The following is a 21842-nucleotide window of genomic DNA, read 5'->3' on the forward strand; positions in this document are numbered from 1 at the left end:
TTACTAGGGACATGGTGTTGTCTATGTATCCACACATGTATCTGAGTTTCCTATCAATACAATTCTAGCATGGATAATAAACGATTATCATGAACAATGAAATATAATAATAATAACTAATTTATTATTGCCTCTAGGGCATATTTCCAACACATCCACCACCACGTCGTCGTGCTGCTGGATCTTCATCAACCTCTCCTTCACCCTTGCTGGATCAAGTTGGAGGAGTCGTCTTCCCAACCGTACGTGTGTTGAACGTGGAGGTGCCGTCCGTTCGGCACTAGGTCATCAGTGATTTGGATCACATCGAGTACGACTCCATCAACCCTGTTCTCTTGAACGCTTCCGCGCGCGAGCTACAAGGGTATATAGATGCTCTCCTCTCTCCCTCGTTGCTAGATGACTCCATAGATTGATCTTGGTGATGCGTAGAAAATTTTAAAATTCTGCTACGTTCCCCAACAGTGGTATCAGAGCTAGGTCTATTCGTAGTTTCTATGCATGAGTAGAACACAAAGCAGTTGTGGGCGTCGATATTGTCAATTATCTTGCCGTTACTAGTCTTATCTTGATTCGGTGGCATTGTGGGATGAAGCGGCCTGGACCGACCTTACACGTATGCTTACGTGAGACTGGTTCCACCGACTAACATGCACTAGTTGCATAAGGTGGCTACCGGGTGTCTGTCTCTCCCACTTTAGTCGGATCGGATTCGATGAACAGGGTCCTTATGAAGGGTAAATAGAAATTGGCAATTCACGTTGTGGTTTTGGCGTAGGTAAGAAACGTTCTTGCTAGAAACCTATAGCAGCCACGTAAAAACTTGCAACAACAATTAGAGGACGTCTAACTTGTTTTTGCAGCAAGCGTTTTGTGATGTGATATGGCCAAAGGATGTGATGAATGATATATGTGATGTATGAGATGATCATGTTCTTGTAATAGGAATCACGACTTGCATGTCGATGAGTATGACAACCGGCAGGAGCCATAGGAGTTGTCTTTATTTATTTATGACCTGCGTGTCAACATAAACATCATGTAATTACTTTACTTTATTGTTAAAGCGTTAGCCATAGTAGTAGAAGTAATAGATGACGAGACAACTTCAAGAAGACACGATGATGGAGATCATGATGATGGAAATCATGGTGTCATGCCGGTGACAACGATGATCATGGAGCCCCGAAGATGGAGATCAAAAGGAGCAGATGATATTGGCCATATCATGTCACTATTTGATTGCATGTGATGTGTATCATGTTTTACATCTTATTTGCTTAGAACAACGGTAGCTTAAATAAGATGATCCCTCGTAATAATTTCAAGAAAGTGTTCCCCCTAAATGTGCACCGTTGTGAAGGTTCGTTGTTTCGAAGCACCACGTGATGATCGGGTGTGATAGATTCCAACGTTCGAATACAACGGGTGTAAGCCAGATTTACACACGCAATACACTTAGGTTGACTTGACGAGCCTAGCATGTACAGACATGGCCTCAGAACACGGAAGACCGAAAGGTCGAGCATGAGTCGTATAGAAGATACGATCAACATGAAGATGTTCACCAATGTTGGCTAGTCCGTCTCATGTGATGATCGGACACGGCCTAGTTAACTCGGATCATGTTTCACTTAGATGACTGGAGGGATATCTATCTGAGTGGGAGTTCATTGAGTAATTTGATTAGATGAACTTAATTATCATGAACTTAGTCTAAAATCTTTACAATATGTCTTGTAGATCAAATGGCCCACGTTGTCCTAAACTTCAACGTGTTCCTAGAGAAAACCAAGCTGAAAGATGATGGCAGCAACTATACGGACTGGGTCCGGAACCTGAGGATCATCCTCATAGCTGCCAAGAAAGATTATGTCCTAGAAGCACCGCTAGGTGACGCACCTATCCCAGAGAACCAAGACGTTATGAACGCTTGGCAGTCACGTGCTGATGATTACTCCCTCGTTCAGTGCGGCATGCTTTACAGCTTAGAACCGGGGCTCCAAAAGCGTTTTGAGAGACACGGAGCATATGAGATGTTCGAAGAGCTGAAAATGGTTTTCCAAGCTCATGCCCGGGTCGAGAGATATGAAGTCTCCGACAAGTTCTTCAGTTGTAAGATGGAGGAAAATAGTTCTGTCAGTGAGCACATACTCAAAATGTCTGGGTTGCATAACCTCTTGACTCAGCTGGGAGTTAATCTCCCGAATGACGCGGTCATTGACAGAATCCTTCAGTCGCTTCCACCAAGCTACAAGAGCTTTGTGATGAACTTCAATATGCAGGGGATGGAAAAGACCATTCCTGAGGTGTATTCAATGCTGAAATCAGCAGAGGTGGAAATCAAAAAGGAACATCAAGTATTGATGGTGAATAAAACCACTAAGTTCAAGAAAGGCGGGGGTAAAAAGAACTTCAAGAAGGACAGCAAGGGAGTTGCCGCGCCCGGTAAGCAAGCTACCGGGAAGAAGCCAAAGAATGGACCCAAGCCCGAGACTGAGTGTTTTTATTGCAAGGAAAGTGGTCACTGGAAGCGGAACTGCCCCAAATACTTAGCGGACAAGAAGGCCGGCAACACTAAAGGTATATGTGATATACATGTAATTGATGTGTACCTTACCAGTACTCGTAGCAGCTCCTGGGTATTTGATACCGGTGCAGTTGCTCACATTTGTAACTCAAATCAGGAGCTGCGGAATAAACGGAGACTGGCGAAGGACGAGGTGACGACGCGCGTCGGGAATGGTTCCAAGGTCGATGTGATCGCCGTCGGCACGCTGCCTCTACATTTACCTACGGGATTAGTTTTAAACCTCAATAATTGTTATTTAGTGCCAGCTTTGAGCATGAACATTGTATCAAGATCTCGTTTAATTCAAGATGGCTACTCATTTAAATCCGAGAATAATGGTTGTTCTATTTATATGAGAGATATGTTTTATGGTCATGCTCCGTTGGTGAATGGTTTATTCTTAATGAATCTCGAGCATAATGTTACACATATTCACAGTGTGAATACCAAAAGATGTAAGGTCGATAATGATAGTCCCACATACTTGTGGCACTACCGCCTTGGTCACATAGGTGTCAAACGCATGAAGAAGCTCCATGCAGATGGACTTTTGGAGTCTCTTGATTACGAATCATTTGACACGTGTGAACCATGCCTCATGGGTAAAATGACCAAGACTCCGTTCTCGGGAACAATGGAGCGAGCAACCAACTTATTGGAAATCATACGTACTGATGTGTGCGGTCCAATGAGTGTTGAGGCTCGCGGTGGCTATCATTATGTTCTCACCCTCACTGATGACTTGGGTAGATATGGGTATGTCTACTTAATGAAACACAAGTCTGAGGCCTTTGAAAAGTTCAAGGAATTTCAGAGCGAGGTTGAGAATCAACGTGACAGAAAAATCAAGTTCTTGCGATCAGATCATGGGGGAGAATACTTGAGTCACGAATTTGGCACACACTTAAGAAAATGTGGAATAGTTTCACAACTCACGCCGCCTGGAACACCTCAGCGTAATGGTGTGTCCGAACATCGTAATCGCACTCTATTGGATATGGTGCGATCTATGATGTCTCTTACCGATCTACCGCTATCATTTTGGGGCTATGCTTTAGAGACTGCCGCATTCACTTTAAATAGGGCTCCGTCGAAATCCATTGAAACCACACCGTATGAATTATGGTTTGGGAAGAAACCTAAGCTGTCGTTTCTAAAAGTTTGGGGATGCGAAGCTTATGTCAAGAAACTTGAACCTGAAAAGCTCGAACCCAAATCGGAAAAATGCGTCTTCATAGGATACCGTAAAGAAACTATTGGGTATACCTTCTACCTCAGATCCGAAGGCAAGATCTTTGTTGCCAAGAACGGGTCCTTTCTAGAGAAAGAGTTTCTCTCAAAAGAAATAAGTGGGAGGAAAGTAGAACTTGATGAAGTATTACCTCTTGAACCGGTAAGTGACGCAGCTCAAGAAAATGTTCCTGAGGTGCCTGCACCGACTAGAGAAGAAGTTAATGATGATGATCATGAAACTTCAGATCAAGTTGCTACTGAACTTCGTAGGTCCACAAGGACACGTTCCGCACCAGAGTGGTACGGCAACCCTGTCTTGGAAATCATGTTGTTAGACAACGGTGAACCTTCGAACTATGAAGAAGCGATGGCGGGCCCGGATTCCGACAAATGGCTGGAAGCCATGAAATCCGAGATAGGATCCATGTATGAAAACGAAGTATGGACTTTGACTGACTTTCCCGATGATCGGCGAGCCATAGAAAATAAATGGATCTTTAAGAAGAAGACAGACGCGGATGGTAACGTAACCATCTATAAAGCTCGGCTTGTCGCTAAGGGTTATCGACAAGTTCAAGGGGTTGGCTACGATGAGACTTTCTCACCCGTAGAGAAGCTGAAGTCCGTCCGAATCATGTTAGCAATTGCCGCATTCTATGATTATGAGATATGGCAAATGGACGTCAAAACGGCATTCCTTAATGGTTTCCTTAAGGAAGAATTGTATATGATGCAGCCGGAAGGTTTTGTCGATCCTAAGAATGCTGACAAGGTGTGCAAGCTCCAACGCTCGATTTATGGGCTGGTGCAAGCATCTCGGAGTTGGAACATTCGTTTTGATGAGATGATCAAAGCGTTTGGGTTTACGGAGACTTATGAAGAAGTCTGCATTTACAAGAAAGTGAGTGGGAGCTCTGTACCATTTCTCATATTATATGTGGATGACATACTGTTGATGGGAAATGATATAGAATTCTTGGAAAGCATAAAGGCCTACTTGAACAAGTGTTTTTCAATGAAGGACCTTGGAGAAGCTACTTATATATTAGGCATCAAGATCTATAGAGATAGATCGAGACGCCTCATTGGTCTTTCACAGAGTACGTACCTTGACAAGATATTAAAGAAGTTCAAAATGGATCAGTCAAAGAAGGGGTTCTTGCCTGTATTGCAAGGTACGAGATTGAGCACGGCTCAATGCCCGACCACGGCAGAAGATAGAGAAAAGATGAGTGTCGTCCCCTATGCCTCGGCCATAGGGTCTAGATGTATGCTATGCTGTGTACCAGACCTGATGTAAACCTTGCCGTAAGTTTGGTAGGAAGGTACCAAAGTAATCCCGGCATGGAACACTAGACAGCGGTCAAGAATATCCTGAAGTACCTGAAAAGGACTAAGGATATGTTTCTCGTTTATGGAGGTGACGAAGAGCTCGTCGTAAAGGGTTACGTCGATGCTAGCTTCGACACAGATCTGGATGACTCTAAGTCACAAACCGGATACGTGTATATTTTGAATGGTGGGGCAGTAAGCTGGTGCAGTTGCAAGCAGAGCGTTGTGGCGGGATCTACATGTGAAGCGGAGTACATGGCAGCCTCGGAGGCAGCACAAGAAGCAGTCTGGGTGAAGGAGTTCATTACCGACCTAGGAGTCATACCCAATGCGTCGGGCCCAATGACTCTCTTCTGTGACAACACTGGAGCTATTGCCCTTGCCAAGGAGCCCAGGTTTCACAGGAAGACTAGGCATATCAAGCGTCGCTTCAACTCCATTCGTGAAAGTGTTCAAAATGGAGACATAGAGATTTTTAAAGTACATACGGACCTGAATGTTGCAGATCCGTTGACTAAACCTCTCCCTAGAGCAAAACATGATCAACACCAGAACTGCATGGGTGTTCGGTTCATCACAATGTAACTAGACTATTGACTCTAGTGCAAGTGCGAGACTGTTGGAAATATGCCCTAGAGGCAATAATAAAATGGTTATTATTATATTTCTTTGTTCATGATAATTGTCTATTGTTCATGCTATAATTGTGTTATCCGGAAATCGTAATACATGTGTGAATACATAGACCACAACACGTCCCTAGTGAGACTCTAGTTGACTAGCTCGTTGATCAAAAGATAGTCATGGTTTCCTGACTATGGACATTGGATGTCATTGATAACGGGATCACATCATTAGGAGAATGATGTGATGGACAAGACCCAATCCTAAGCATAGTTCAAAGATCGTGTAGTTCGTTTGCTGTAGCTTTTCCGAATGTCAAGTATCATTTCCTTAGACCATGAGATTGTGCAACTCCCGGATACCGTAGGAGTGCTTTGGGTGTGCCAAACATCACAACGTAACTGGGTGACTATAAAGGTACACTACAGGTATCTCTGAAAGTGTCTGTTGGGTTGGCACGAATCGAGACTGGGATTTGTCACTCCGTATGACGGAGAGGTATCTCTGGGCCCACTCGGTAATGCATCATCATAATGAGCTCAATGTGACCAAGTGGTTGATCACGGGATCATGCATTACGGTACGAGTAAAGTGACTTGCCGGTAACAAGATTGAACGAGGTATTGGGATACCGACGATCGAGTCTCGTACAAGTAACATACCGATTGACAAAGGGAATTGTATACGGATTGATTGAATCCTCGACATCGTGGTTCATCCGATGAGATCATCGTGGAGCATGTGGGAGCCAACATGGGTATCCAGATCCCGTTGTTGGTTATTGACCGGAGAGGCATCTCGGTCATGTCTGCATGTCTCCCGAACCCGTTGGGTCTACACACTTAAGGTTCGATGACGCTAGGGTTGTAGAGATATTAGTATGCAGTAACTCGAAAGTTGTTCGGAGTCCCGGATGAGATCCCGGACGTCACGAGGAGTTCCGGAATGGTCCGGAGGTGAAGATTTATATATAGGAAGTCCAGTTTCGGCCATCGGGAAGGTTTCGGGGGTCGCCGGTATTGTACCGGGACCACCGGAAGGGTCCCGGGGGTCCACCGGGTGGGGTCACCTATACCGGAGGGCCCCATGGGCTGAATTGGGAGGGGAACCAGCCCCTAGTGGGCTGGTGCGCCCCCCTTGGGCCTCCCCTGTGCTAGGGTTGAGAAACCCTAGGGGTGGGGGCGCCCCCCACTTGGCTTGGGGGGGAAACCACCCCTTGGCCACCGCCCCCTTGGAGATCCATCTCCTAGGGCCGGCGCCCCCCCCCCAAGGCCCCTATATAAAGAGGGGGGAGGGAGGGCAGCCACACCCTTGCTCTTGGCGCCTCCCTCTCCCTCCGTAACACCTTCCTCCCCGCTTGCGCTTGGCGAAGCCCTGCCGGGATCCTGCTGCATCCACCACCACGCCGTCGTGCTGCTGGATCTTTATCAACCTCTCCTCCCCCCTTGCTGGATTAAGTTGGAGGAGACGTCTTCCCAACCATACGTGTGTTGAACGCGGAGGTGCCGTCCGTTCGGCACTAGGTCATCGGTGATTTGGATCACGTCGAGTATGACTCCATCAACCCCGTTCTCTTGAACGCTTCCGCGCGCGATCTACAAGGGTATGTAGATGCACTCCTCTCTCACTCGTTGCTAGGCGACTCCATAGATTGATCTTGGTGATGCGTACAAAATTTTAAAATTCTGCTACGTTCCCCAACACGCAATTCATCCTCAATTGTTGCCTTCCATTTGGACTAATCTGAGCGCTTCATGCACTCTGCCATGGACTTAGGTTCTCGATCCAAATCAAGGCCTTCTGCAATTCTAGAGGCGAAATAAATGTCGACAACTGTAGTCTCTCTATTGTATGATTCTCCTGAATCAATATAATTAATGGATATTTCATCAATACCTTTTGATCCTTCGTGATTTCCCTCAACAATTGGATCAAGGTCTTCCGATGTCCCAACACCAAAATTTGTGTGCACACTCGTGTTGGGTTCTGGATGTCCAACATCCTTCAGGTGTCCTTCAACCCTAGGTTGAATATCAACATTTTGTTGACTTGCATTTACTATTTGAGGATTCCTCATTCCCCTTGGACGCTTCTGCAAAGCCTTGTCCTTTGTGTCCAGATTCCTCCCCCTCTTGGGTGGCTGAGTAGATCTATGGGTCACATCCACTCTCTCTGGCACATTCATAGCGGGAACATTTGATTTTGTGACACCTTTATAATCAGTAAATGCATCTGGCAGATTATTTGCAATATTTTGCAAATTTATAATCTTCTGAACCTCCTGTTCAGATTCATTCGTACGTGGATCTAAGGACTGGATGCCTTTCACATCCCAATCTATTTCACGGCATTCTTTGTGGTTATTCTCTCCCCCTAATGCTAGGATATTGTCCTCATCAAAAATGCAATCAGCGTACCGAGCTGTAAATAAATCCCCTGTCATGGGTTCCAGGTACTTAATAATTGACGGAGAATTGTACCCCACATAGATCCCCATTCGTCTATGAGGGCACATTGATGTACGCTGCGGTGGTGAGATCGGTACATATACCGCACAACCGAATTGCCGCAGATGAAAAATACTTGGCTGGTTTCCACGTACTAACTGCAACGGGGAGACCGTATGATATGCAGTTGGTCGAATTTGTATCAATTCTGCAGCATGTAAAACTGCATGACCCCAACATGAAGCTGGAAGATTACTATTTTGCAGGAGCGGTTTTCCTATCAACTTGATTCTCTTGATAAGTGATTCCGCAAGACCATTCTGGGTATGTACATAAGGTACTGAGTGCTCCACAGAAATGCCCACTCCTCAGCATGTGTTCCCTGTGGGAGCAAAATGGGTTTTCGTTCGTAAGAGGAATGAGAACAATGAGGTGGTGAGATATAACGCGAGATGGCCTTGTGATCAACTTCCCAGTTGCACATGATGTGCATACAAAATCCGATGATTTTGGGAACTTTCTATCCGTTATGTTGTGTCCAACAAAACCATCAATAATTTTTCTCATCATCCCGATAGCAGGATGTCCCAGATGACCATGCCAAATCTTGAACTTATCAAGATTCTGAAAAACTATCTTGTATGCCATATGTGTCTCTGGTTTAATGTATGTATAATACAACCCAGAAGATAGAGAAGGCAAATTCTCAAGGACTTCCTTTCGAAATCCCTTTTGCTGAGTTATGAGTAGGCATTCAGCCCCGCTCTCATCATTAGTTTTCACATGGAAACCATTTTTGCGGATATCCTTAAAACTCAGCAAGGTACGAGTAGAATCTGGATACAGTAGAGCATCCGGGATTACCAATTTAGTACCCATAGGGAGTGTAATTGTAGCTTGACCAGAACCAACAATTACCGTGTCTCGACCAGCAATTGTCATGACACTTCCATTACTCTTCTTGAGTGTCTGGAAATACTTCATCTCCCTAAGTATCGTGTTAGTAGATGCACTATCCACTAAACGCATTTCCTCCTCCATTGTATTATTCCTTGAAGTTCGTTCTAGATTCTTCTCCGACGAGTTCTTGTGCGGCCTTGTCGCTCTCGCTGGAGAGAAGTGCGTGATAACGTGTAAAGGAATTGTGGGTGAACAGTAAAATGATCTCTATTGATTGACTGCAATGATGTACATATTTATATGTCCAGAGGGGACACGTCGCACAGTCGCGACGCTTACAAGAGACAAGATTAGAATGATGCGTCCATTACATTAGGACATGACCCATCGGGGAAGAAACCGCACATCGGTTTGAAAAAACTGGGATTTCCCTTTAATTAAACTAATTAACTAAATCTTAACAATTGGCAAACTGGTTGCTACGTGATTCGCCAACCACGTCACATGACACTATTCCTAATAGGGAGCGCCCTAGCTGGCCCATTTATGAACTAACTCCTCTTCTTCTGCTAAGAGCATCTTCAACTGTTGGCCTCCAGGGGCGTCTAAAATCGGCCGGTGTAAAAAAACGATCTGGGGCGAGTTGGTCCCCGGTCGTCGGTCCCAGGGCCGCCTCCAGACGAGTCTAATTTTTTTTTAAACAAACGTTCGGCGAAGTTCGGCTAAACACGTCTAAATTTCGGTAAACTTTGGCATATATTAGACTTGTCCGTGACTTATACATAGCAAATATATCTAAAAAAAGAACTCGTTGAACACGGAGTAGTCGCCATCGTCGCCGCCATCCTTGCCGCCGTCGTCGGCGGCGGCCTTCTCCTCCTTGACGCGGCCGTCTCTGGTGGACCCCTGCCCGGCGTCGCCATGGCGGACTGGTGGCGGCGGCGGCGCGTCGTCGAGGACGACGACTCCTCCTTCGTCGCGGCCCCGGCGACGCTGCTCGAAGCGCCGCAGGGCGGCGCATTGGCGCTCCCTCTCCATCCTCAGGAAGTCCTCGCGCGCCCATTTCAAGGCCACCTCGTCGTCGAGCTCCATGTCGCCGTGTTCCGTCTTCACGGCGGGGAGACCGGCTCCGTTTTCACCGGCGCGAGCCCCGGCTCCGTCTTTGGCTTGACGAAGCGCGGAGGAGCCGACAAGGAGGCGCGCCGGCCGCCCTCGTTGATGACGATGCCTGCGAGTGCGCCGGCCGAGCGGCGTCCCCGCCGCGAGCTCGGCCTTGACGCCGAGCAGCGCCCGAGAGCCGGAGGAGTGGAAAGAAGACCGTGAGGAGGAGTGCGAGGAGGAAGACGAGGAGGAGCCGAACCTCCTGGGCATCCATTGCCCGGCGCGTCGGCGGTGGGCTGGGGCGGCCGCCGGGGGAGGGTATGCCAGCGGTGGGTTCTTGCCGCCCTCAAGGTGCGTCAGCACGCCCTCGAGCGTGCGGCCGGGGATGCCCCACCACACGCAGCACCCCTCGCTGTTCTTCGTGCCGCCCACCACCGGCGCCGTTGGTGGACGCCAGCCTCTGCTCCTGACGGCGCTCAAAGTACGCCGCCCATGTCCGCGTGGTTGTCGGCGACGTACTGGGGGAGGGCAAGCTGCTCGTCGGTGAGGGAGGCGCGCACAAGCTCTACCTCGGCGGCGAAGTAGGGGGCGCGCGCCACGGCATCGGGCAACGGGGGAACAGGCACTTCCCCGTCGCTGAGCCTCCACCCTGTCGGCCCGGCGCGCATGTACGGCGGCGCCGGGATGTTGGCCTCGAACAGGAGCCACAACTCCTGTTCGCGGAACGAGCGGCGGCCGAAGCCGTTGGCCGCCGCCTCGCCGCCGGGGAAACGTTCGGCCATCGGGGCTGTCGGAGTGAGGGAGGGCTCGGAGGCGGCGCACAGGAGAGGAAGAGGAAGGGCTCGGCGGCGGCGCACGGGAGAGGGAGAGCTCGGCGGCTGGGGCTGGTGTGGCCAGAGGCGAGGGATGCCACCGGCTTATATAGCCGCGCCCGTGTGTACGCGTGACGGGAGGGGAGGCGTCGCCGCGCCGCCCGTGAGGAATCAATGGCAAGGCTGACCGACGGCGGCAGCACGGCAGCCTTGGCATTGATTCCCGCGGGAACCGAGGCGATGAGGGCGACGAAGCGCCTGTCTCGCTGACTCAGCGGGCCCGCGGCTGCTTCGCGTCAAAACAACTCGCCCCGGCACCCCCGGGCGCCCCCAGCGCGTCGGGTTCGGCCTGAGTCCACCGGCGCTAATTTCGACCCAGGCCGATGAAAATCAAGCTCCTGAGGCGTGATTGGGCCGTTTTTTCGGTGTCGGCGCGAAAAAATCGCATGGGAAGGTTTTTTTGGAGGCACGGCTGGAGATGCTCTAAGGTCGGTGTTCCGTTGCACTGACTTTGATAGTCTTGGGAGTTCGATTAAGACATGTACGCAGGGTGCTGGTATAGTAAATCTAGCCATGGCTGGGAGGAGCTATTCTCCCGATTTCTTGTGCCTGTGAGTCCTATATAGCAGATTAGGACATGTTTAGTCCAAACAATAAGTAACTGTCTGACCAGGAAACTATACTAATGCTAAGAGACTTCCTCCCGATGCCTTTCATTCCTAAGACCCGTTACAATCACCAATAGTTTGTGAACTGGACAAACTATTCTCATGGCCTTTCTATTTCCCAGTATCACTTAGCATTTAGCAGCCTATACTCTTCCTACCAAAACCCGCTCACTAGGAGATGCATATATAGGTTGGATTGCCTAACTAGTACGCGTGGATTTGATTAGAGGTTGGTTGGAAACCAATGAGCCTCAACAAGAACCTCACATCATTTTTTTTATAAAATCTTTGTTTGTACGTATCTTTACTCCTTTATGAAGCATTTCTAACTAGGATTTGGTGACGTGACGTGAATTTATTTGTATATGTCGTCCTCTCCTTGTTTGCGCTATTTCTCATTTCCTCTACCGGCTGTTACTGCGTCGCAGTGTGGGACAAGCTTTCCCTCCCACAAAATAACGCCGTGTTTGGGCGACCTCCCTCGTGCCTCAACCACATCACAAGAGACTGCATACAATTAAAGATCCAGGTGGAGTGTGATCCCTATTACACGAAAGGACTCATTGACTCAAGCAATCGGACTACTTATCATCGATACTGCCCTCTTATGATTGGTTAAAGTGGTTGGGTTTGCATACCAACACCAAAGCAACTCTACACATAAGGACTTTCAGACAAATAGCCTACATGGTTTCATATATGATCATGCCGACACAATTTCAGTGCGTAGGCCTCTAGAGTAAGCAGCTTGAAAGATCAGAAGCTTTCAAACACATAATAGGATCAAAAGGGACATGTTTGTCTAACCAATCGTTAAACCCATTACCTCCAATCCCACCACAACTAAGCCAAATCATTGTATCATACTCCCTTCGTTCCGAATTACTTGTCGCAGGTATGATGTATTTTAGTTCTATATACATCCATTTCTGTGACGAGTAACTTGGAACGGAGGGAGTACATCTTAATCAAATATCCTTGCAGCCATAGTACGACTTGCAGGCTCACACATAACAGAACAGATGAGGCTCACATAACAGAACAGATGAGCTCTCGGTTGTGATGCTATGCCTTCGAGAGGAGCAAGCTGCTAGCTGCAAAAAATGTTGATGGACATCTTATAATGGACCAAAGAGCTGCAATGCCTAACTCTCCAGGAAGAAAGTAAATTGCAAACACAAGCCTGGTAAGCTATCCAAACAACCAACAGTTGATAATTGAGCTGAATGCCATAGGCATAGAAGCCCCTCTCAGGGGCTGAACACCATAGGCATAGAAGCCAATCTCACCGTCTGAATGTCGTGATAAAAAAAACACATGCATGGTTAAGCAGGATATTAGAAACAGGTTAAGGAAAAATAACGCACATGACCATTGATAGATCAAGATATAACAAGTTGCTATGCTCATCAAGCATCCTGTCCCAATGGATTTATAAATAGGATTAAAATTTCATAACAAAAAAATTCTCCAACGGAGATACTGTTACATTGCAAATTCTTGTACAGAATCAAAATATGGAAGGATTAAATTACTAACTCGGTTGCTCCATGCCTGCAACTGCTGTTCCAATTACATGGCTAGTATATATACATCTAATTAGTATTAGCTGGAGGTAGTATACAAAAAAAGGCACTACTGAAGTGCGGTCATCAAAATAACTCTCCTTACAAGGTCTTGAACGCGGGATCATAGGTGGTTTATGGGACTGACCACAGCCACATTACCGCTGTCGGTGTCGCAATCACTCGTCGACCTTCTTTACTACTTGAAACTTGAGCTTCTTCTTGTCATCCGTAGCATCAATGGAGATTGTCGAGCCTTCACTGGCTTCACCTTTGACCAGCATTTGGGACAGCTTAATCATCACATTCTTCTGCAACCATCTCCTTATGGGCCTTGCACCATACATCTGTGAGAGACAAAGCATGCATGGTTACCAAAACGCAAAACGTACACACACATATGAAAACATGAGCCAAATCATTTTTCTAAGTTTGAAAAGAAGCTGTGCGTACTGGGTTGTATGATTCCGATAAAATGACGTCCAACACGGCATCACTTGCAAAAAGAGAGATGCCCTTGTCAGCTACCCTGGAAATGATGCTCTTCATTTGGATTTTCACAATCTCCTTCAGTTTGTCATGCAAAAGCGGCTCAAATACCACAATCTCACTCAGCCTGTTGAGTAACTCAGGCTTGAAGTGTTTCTGAACCTACACAAACATTATATATACATATATGAGAAACTCAGGCTTTAAGTGTTTTCCGAGCCTTTACACCAGCAGTCTGGGATTCACAAACCTGTTTCATCAAAAGGTCACGTGCCGCATCCATTGTGATTTCTCTGGCCATTCCTGCTGTGAGGTGCTCTGCTCCTAGATTTGAGGTCATAATGATGATGGTATTCTTGAAATTTACTGTCCGCCCTTTGCCATCGGTCAACACACCATCATCAAGAAGTTGAATAAAGATGTTCAACACCGAGGGATCCGCCTTCTCCACCTCATCGAAAAGGATGACACTGTATGGGCGTCTCCTAACCTTCTCAGTCAGTTGCCCACCATCATCACAGCCCTGATGGCTTTAAGAAGTTACAAAAGAAGCATTAATATCAATCAAGCTAAAGACTAAGACGTAATGCAATGTTACAAAATATATTCAAATTACCTTGGGGGTGCTCCAACAAGACGCAAAACAGATCCACTGCCAACATATTCAGACATGTCAAAGCGAACCAACATCTTCTCACTTGCGAATAGCTGCTCCGCAAGAGCTTTTGCAAGCTCTGTCTTTCCAACACCGGTTGAGCCCAAGAAGAGGAAAGATCCTATGGGTTGGCCAGGATGATTAAGGCCAGCCCTAGAACGCAACACTGCTTCGGCGACCACATTTACCGCTTCATTCTGGCCAACAACTCGCTCATGCAGCCTGTCTGCTAGGTGGATTAACTTATCCTTGTCCTCTTCCTCAAGTGTACAGACAGGAATTCCAGTCCATAGGCTCACAACCTTCAAATAACAGCGTTAGAATTTGCATGAAAAATACATCTCATTGACTGAAGCAGTAGATACATGTCACTGGGAGAAAATGCTTACTTGTGCAACATCATTTGGTTCAACAGTTGCTCCCTTCACTGGATTTGCAGAGCGACTTTGCTTTGCATTAAATTCCTCTGCTTGGTTGTCAATCTGCATCAACCTTTTTATTGTGGCACTGCATGCCTCATCAATCAGATCAATAGCCTTATCCGGAAATTGACGACCTATGGTAAAGACACCAACAAATCCATTAATTTTATAAAATATACATCCACTGTAGACACTCACGGGTCCAACATGGCATAAAGGAAAGATCGTGCAGGTTACCCATCAATTTATATGCACATCACAGTAAATAAGATTGTAATTCTAGAATTATCTCAACTTAATGTTTCCAATGCAACAAGACTGCGGGTAGTTTAATTATATCATGTGAACTACGGAGCCTTGAGATGGGGCAGACCTACATCCTAATCACCTGTTGAAACAATAGAAGCAAGTAAATTCCTCACCAGTGATGTAGCGGCCAGCAAGCTGTGCAGCAGCAACAAGAGTAGCATCTTGGATTTCCAGGCCATGGTGCTGTTCGTACTGCTGCCTTATCCCACGCAGAATGCCAATTGTCGCCTGCGTGCTTGGCTCCTCAACGTGTACCTTCTGGAATCTCCGCTCGAGAGCGGGATCCTTCTCAATGTAATTGCGGTAACCATCAAAAGTCGTCGCGCCTACAAAGCGGATACGAGCACGGGCCAATGCCGGCTTCAGCATACTGGAAGCATCAGTAACCCCACGGCCACCAGCACCCCCAGCACCAAGAAGCGTGTGCATCTCATCGATGAAGAGAATTATCTTGCCACCCGCTTTTTCCGCCTGCTTGATCACGCTCTTCATCCGCTCCTCAAACATACCTCGATACCTGGTTCCGGCGACCATGGCCCCAAGGTCGATCTCCACGACATGTGCCCCGGCGAGCGCGGCAGGTACCTTACCGGCAGCGATGCGCTGTGCGAGGCCCTCGGCAATGGCCGTCTTGCCAACCCCCGCGGGGCCGACCAGCGCTGCGCAGTTCTTGGTCTTGCGGCAGAGGATGGAGATAACGCGGTCGATCTCGTCATCACGGCCGACAACCGGTCCGACTGCCTTGCCAGTCATGTGGCGTCCGTAGGTACGCAGAGCCGCTTTACCATCGTAGTACCTCCATGCTGCCCAGCCCAAACCAGCAGATGTTCCGATGAGGACGAGAGGTTCCACCCTTCCCCAACTCGAAGACATGCGACTCTGGGAGCTTGATAACAAGGCCCCCAGCCGCTGGAAGACAGTTTCTTGCACAACCCAGGTCCCGAGCAGAGGATCGTAGGTCTCTCCCATACCTGTGCAGAAGCCTTAACCTGAACAAGGAAAAAGACAGCAATGCTTCATATATATGCAGAGAGGGTTCCTGAAGGTGCATATACATCTAAAATGCACCGATACGGATATGCGTATGACGTATCAGTATCGGGCTGATACTTTCACTGCTAAACATGTTTAAACCAAAACATTTGCTCATCTGAAAAAAAAACCTCAAACTGCAATGCCAATATGCAAATATTTGCCCCTACAGGCATTATCACAAACACCTATCAGGCAAAATCCTTTAACATGTAAACTTGAACATGCACCGGAAAAATCATGCAGCAAGTATTCATCAAGAAATAATCATCATTATATTCTCACATTCACATACTCATCCAATACAAAAATCAGGGAAACAATTGAACACACAGAGGATGCGAGAGAAAGAAAGGAGGGGTGATGAGGGAAGGAGGAGGGAGGAGGAAGGAGTGGTGGCTACCTGCCTATGGACTGGTCGTCGGCTTTGCTGGGCGGGAGCGCCTGCTCAGGAAGGGAGGCGCTGCTGGGGGAGCGGCTGCTCCACGGAGACGGAGGGAGGCGCTGCTGGGGTCCTGTACCGGAGGCGGGGCAGCGGAGGCTTCGGCCGGCTGGGCGCGCCGCGGCGGCGGCTAGGAACCCCTGTCGCGCTCGTCGTTCGGTCGGGACTCGGGAGGGAGACTCGTTTTTTTGGGAGGCTCGGTTGAGGGAATCTTGCTCGAAACGGGCGCGTTCAGGTGTGTCTACGTGTCAAGGCGTATAGGAACTGATCCGTATTGAATATGATATTTTTTAGACACACTACAGACGAAGACACACATCTATTCCTATGAGCTTTTTCGAGAGAGTGGGCCGGCATACTATTTTTAGATTGATGAAGTCATCAAAGACGTCTCGTAGTCAACGGAAACATCTCCTCCCATTAAACGCACATCGCCGAAAATATTGAAATAAATTCGGAAATAAATACGAGCACGGGGTTGAACCCTGATGGGTTGGGATATCATGGTCCACCTAACCATCCAACCACAGATTGGTTCGCGTATTGAATACGATACCTGATACCCACACACAAGGTGTGTGATTTTCTTTGACAAAGGGTGGATTTTATTTACTTAAAATGAAGTATCAAGAGGATACAAACACAATAAACACACATTGAAACTCTGCATAATTAGGGTGCACATAATCAACACCAACACAGACACAAAAACACATCAGCAAATAGCAAAGTCATATAGAACCGAAGCTATGCTTAAGTGAGGAAAAAAACAAAGTGATCAGATCTGTAATAAGCAAACTACGATAATGACTATATCCGGACCAATCATCTCATGACACCGAGGTTCTTCAACAACAGTACCTTTAGAAAGGGAGCGGCACTCAAGCATCATCATCATCGGATCCAACCAACACGTGAGGCATCTGACATGGTGTCTTTGTAGAAGGATCAGATCCATATTGCATACAAGGGGGGTATTTTAACCATTTTGTTTTGTTTTGAAAATTGAGTTTAAATCAAATTTTGACTAAACAACTTGGTATTTTTTGTGGGAAAGATGAAAGCTAGTTCACGACAAACAAATTTCCTCACCTGATCATTTTTTTTTTGGGGTAAAAACTTTGTATTACTCAAGTATCATGGCCATTACAAATCAGCATGAGCTAGCTCTAAAGAGGCTGAAGGACCTGAACCTATCCAACTCATAGCCCTGCCTTCATCTCTCACAAACTTTGCTAAGTTCAATTAACATGAGCAATACAAGTTTTACAAAGGCTCATCATATGCCTAATCTCTAATAATAGCAAAGTAAATCAATCTATCAATTTCAAGTGATCGAATTAACTTCACAGTGATAATGAAATCCATCTCCATTAAGATTGGAAAGTCGCTTCCCTGAATTGACAATGAAAGGCCCTTCATGCAAGCGCATAGCTCTGCTTCCAAACCTCACGGCAGATGTTCCGCATGACAAGAAAATTATAGCTCCTTTATCACCTGATCATATATGTTTGGCTGTGGGATCTCTAGCCCCAAATTTCTCTATTGCAAACTCCCCCAAAGTGAAGATAAAGCGTGGTGGATGGACAAAACCAATCAAAGGTCATGTTAAACTGAATGTGGACACTGCTTTTGATCCTGACTCACTTCAAGGCACAGTTGGTGCAGTTTTAAGAAATGACAAAGGAAACTTTACTGTGGCAGAAAATGAGGAATTTTTTTTTAATATATGTATTGATGCTTTTACGGCAAAGGCACTAGCCCTCCGATTTGGACTGAATCAGCTCAAACGGTGGGGTGCAATAGATTGATGGTCAATTCAGACAACACATATGTTATTTTGACTATGCCAGAGGGCGGCTCCTTTGCTGGTATTGCTGCGAAAATCTTTGACGATTGTTATCATATGTCTCTTGATCTATCTCATATAATTTATGAATTATGTCATAGAGAAGCTAATAGTGTAGCCCACGAGCTAGCTAGAATAGTTAGATTTTCTTTCCCTAGTAATTGGTTAGATAAACCCCTGAGGCTATAGTTTCACTCCTTATCAACGATATAACTTTTTTTTCAAAGGAGGATGTACCCCCGGCCTTTACATCTGACGGATGCATGCAGCCATTTTATTAATTATTCACAAAGCCCTTACACGGTGATACATCAGTAAGCCTGAAGCCACCATCTTGACATCATCTGTCGCTACTCCTATCCCTGTGATGAAGGGGTGCCGAATGTTCGAGACTAATACCAAACAGACATCGCACCAACACTTAATATCTAATGTTGGATGCCCCATCCAAGCCATAATACCTGGATTGGGTTACACACCGGTCCGGCGCACTTTCAGTGGGCACCACATGCGCACGCTGCAAGGGCCGTCACGTCCCTCATCCATCAATCCATTCTTAGACCAGATATTAACGCATCGACCTTGCCATGCCTCTCGGCCATCGACGCCACCATGATGCCAGACAGCGTCGTCCTCCTGCACGAGTCCACCGCCACCCATCGGGCACCGAGTCTCCACTGCACCATGCCATTGAGATCTGCCACCATCGATGTGTAGGATGAAGCACCGCTCCACCACCTACCGACGCCTAACCACCAAGCCGTTCACATGTCCGTCCAACCGATAAATGTCTTCAAAGATGATGCCCCCACGCGGGTGACGATGAATATGTCGCCATCATCCGATCCAGGAGGCCCCTCAACGCCTCCAACGAGAGCTACGACACCCACGGGCGCCAATGTTAATGGTAGCCTCCTCCAGATCTGAGGTTTCCCCGGTAATAATGAAGCGAGGGATGCCCCCACCATCGCCTCCAACGAGGAAAATGATACCCCACAGGCGCCGCCGACGATGGTGGCATCCTCACCCACTTTAGTTAGGCCACCATCTCCTCCTCCACTTGATCCGTTGTCGGCAAGCCACCGCGAGGCAACACCCACCGACCAGATCCCTTTGAACCGACGATGAAGACAACCAAAGGTAGAGGAGGTCACATCGCTGTGTGACCGGCGCCATGGCCACACACACGTCGTCCCGAGGCGCTCGCTCAAGATCGATCCACCGTCACAGCCACGCCTCCAAGCCGCGATTGAGGGACGCCCCGCCGCCGCCATCATCCCCTTGCACGGGCTTTGCCCGGTCAAGATCCGGCAGCGGCGGGAGTGGAGGCAGACGGGAGACGGAGGGGATCAGAAGGAATCTGGAGGGAAGGGGAGGGGAGGCGCGGATGTAATTGTGACAACTGAATAAAGGAGTGATGATTGTAAAAAAAAGGGTTGCTCACGAGGCAGGATTACTCAATAACCGGGGCTAACTATGACCAAAACTGAGAATTTTTTTTTTTGAGGATCAAATGCTGCCGCTTTATTGACTAATTAAACGAAACTAGGAAAATTTAGGGGTTGAGGAAAATGAGATTTAGTGGTTGAGGAAACTGAGATTTAGGGGTTGAGGAAAATTAATTTTTTTGGGTAAAAAAGCACAAAAGAAAATAAATTACCTGAGGCGTGGTCGCAATTGCTCCACTCATCCTCGCCGCCAACGCCTCAAGTCATCCGCGCCGCCTGATCATTGCGCCGCCCACTCACCAGTTCAGTCTTGTCATGCACTTACCGAGGCTTCAAAGCACTAGGGTTGTCATATTTGTACAGATTTAAAACGGGTGATGAGAGAACATCACACCGGCTACACCTGATCGCTTGTCCTGCAGGGGAGTGATTTTTCTTTTGGTGATGCGTTGGAGGAATTAAGAATTTCGCTCCAGATAGACGTCAGATTTTTTAGCATGGCACATTATGTTGTGTCGAGGATGGCAATTTCCTTAGTAAGCATGGCAAATTTTTGTCATGTTCAGTTTTTTGTCATGATTACTAAAGAAAATGTCATCCTCATGGCAACATAATTTTTAATGAAAATTGTTTGATTTGCCATGGTCAGATTTTTAACATTGTAGGAATTAATTAAGTTTTATTCTCCCGCAGGCCTATCACTGAGTAGTTTCTCTCAACTAGGTGTTGCGAGAGCATAAAAATTCATGTTTGATATTTGGCAAACCAGCTTGTGTCAACTTTTCATGTTTTACCCGGAAAAAAGAACTTTTCATGTTTGATATTTGGTAGACCAACTTGTGTCACATGACCGGTGTCCTACCTTTGTCAAGTCCAATCTTTGAAGGCAGTTACGCTTGTCCGTTCCTCACAAACTGGGTTTTAGTTTGTGAGTGAAAATGCGGGACCATCATGCTTCATTGTGAATGAAAGAATGAATGATGAATTTTTTACAAACTATAGTTTCTTTTGAGCTAGAAACTATGTTCCATTGATAGACAAGGATTTTATGCTCCAGTTTTGCGCCATACACTGCATAGTGTCAGCCACAAAACTGGCTTATTACAACTTCTAGGATAGTAAGACAACCAAAAACTAGTAAAACACAAAGACAAAATAAAATTATCTTCTGAAAAAGCACACCATTGGCCGAAAGATCATACGTACTTCTTACTACCAATAGATTGGATGCAGACAATGCAGTTTTAGGCTGGCCATCGACAGTGGCAAAACGACGGGATGCTAACGGCTGGGTGATTGCCTGATTGACCGTGTCGGCTCACTCTTCTGCAATTCATATCCTAGGTAAGAGGATTTCACTAAATTTAACTTTTGTTTTGAGCCATGAAAGCATTTCCCCAAAAGGGAGGGAATAAATGGGTTCCAAAAATCAAAGAAAAATATTTTTGTCGACTTGGATGATTTTCTTTTGAGCCTTTTGATGTTTACCAACTTTATATATTCATTAAAGTTAGGGGAGATATATGACTAATCCAATTAATAAGCTGGAAATACTCCCTCCGTGCTACATACATCCGTTTGGGTGATAATTAATTCCAAACGGAGGGAGTATTAAAATATCATTTATACTCATAACTGGATTTAGTTTTACTTGCAGCAATTTCCAAAAATGAGAAGATAATATGACTTTCTTCACCATATTGAGCTGGAAGTTATTTCAGTACTATTTTTTATGCATTTTGGGACATAGAAAAATATTTATGGGAATTATTAAAAACCCTAAAAGTATTTTGGGGAACAAATAAACGCCATTTTAAGCATATGAAAATGTATTTTATAAAGGTACAACTAGGCTGGAAATATTTTCCCTAAGCTCTACAATTCTATTTTGATTTGTCTAAAATTTGAAGGTTTACGTTGGTGATGGAGTAGCACCCAGAGC

General features: G+C 46.5%; 1 protein-coding gene across 1 annotated transcript; it reads right to left on the bottom strand.

Annotated features, from left to right (window-relative positions):
• Window positions 1–13090: 13090 nt before the first annotated feature.
• On the bottom strand, window positions 13091–16823 carry LOC125526822 (chaperone protein ClpB1). The gene is made up of 7 exons (XM_048691440.1): window positions 16565–16823; window positions 15243–16118; window positions 14788–14954; window positions 14360–14700; window positions 13994–14273; window positions 13708–13905; window positions 13091–13601 (listed from the first exon to the last, which is right to left on the bottom strand). Exons 2-7 carry the CDS (start codon window positions 16096–16098, stop codon window positions 13434–13436), a joined length of 2010 nt encoding a protein of 669 aa, XP_048547397.1. The 5' UTR covers window positions 16099–16118; window positions 16565–16823; the 3' UTR covers window positions 13091–13433.
• Window positions 16824–21842: the final 5019 nt, after the last annotated feature.

Source organism: Triticum urartu, chromosome 5A (genome assembly GCF_056163025.1).
Source record: "Triticum urartu cultivar PI428250 chromosome 5A, HENAU_Tu73, whole genome shotgun sequence".
NCBI classification, from domain to species: domain Eukaryota; kingdom Viridiplantae; phylum Streptophyta; class Magnoliopsida; order Poales; family Poaceae; genus Triticum; species Triticum urartu.

Coding starts and splice junctions, on each gene's coding strand:
- LOC125526822 (XM_048691440.1), bottom strand. CDS start 16,098: ATGGGAGAGACCTACGATCCTCTGCTCGGGACCTGGGTTGTGCAAGAA. Junction 14,701..14,787: donor AACCAAATGATGTTGCACAA/GTAAGCATTTTC, acceptor TGTTATTTGAAG/GTTGTGAGCCTATGGACTGG. Junction 14,274..14,359: donor CTTGTTGGAGCACCCCCAAG/GTAATTTGAATA, acceptor AACTTCTTAAAG/CCATCAGGGCTGTGATGATG.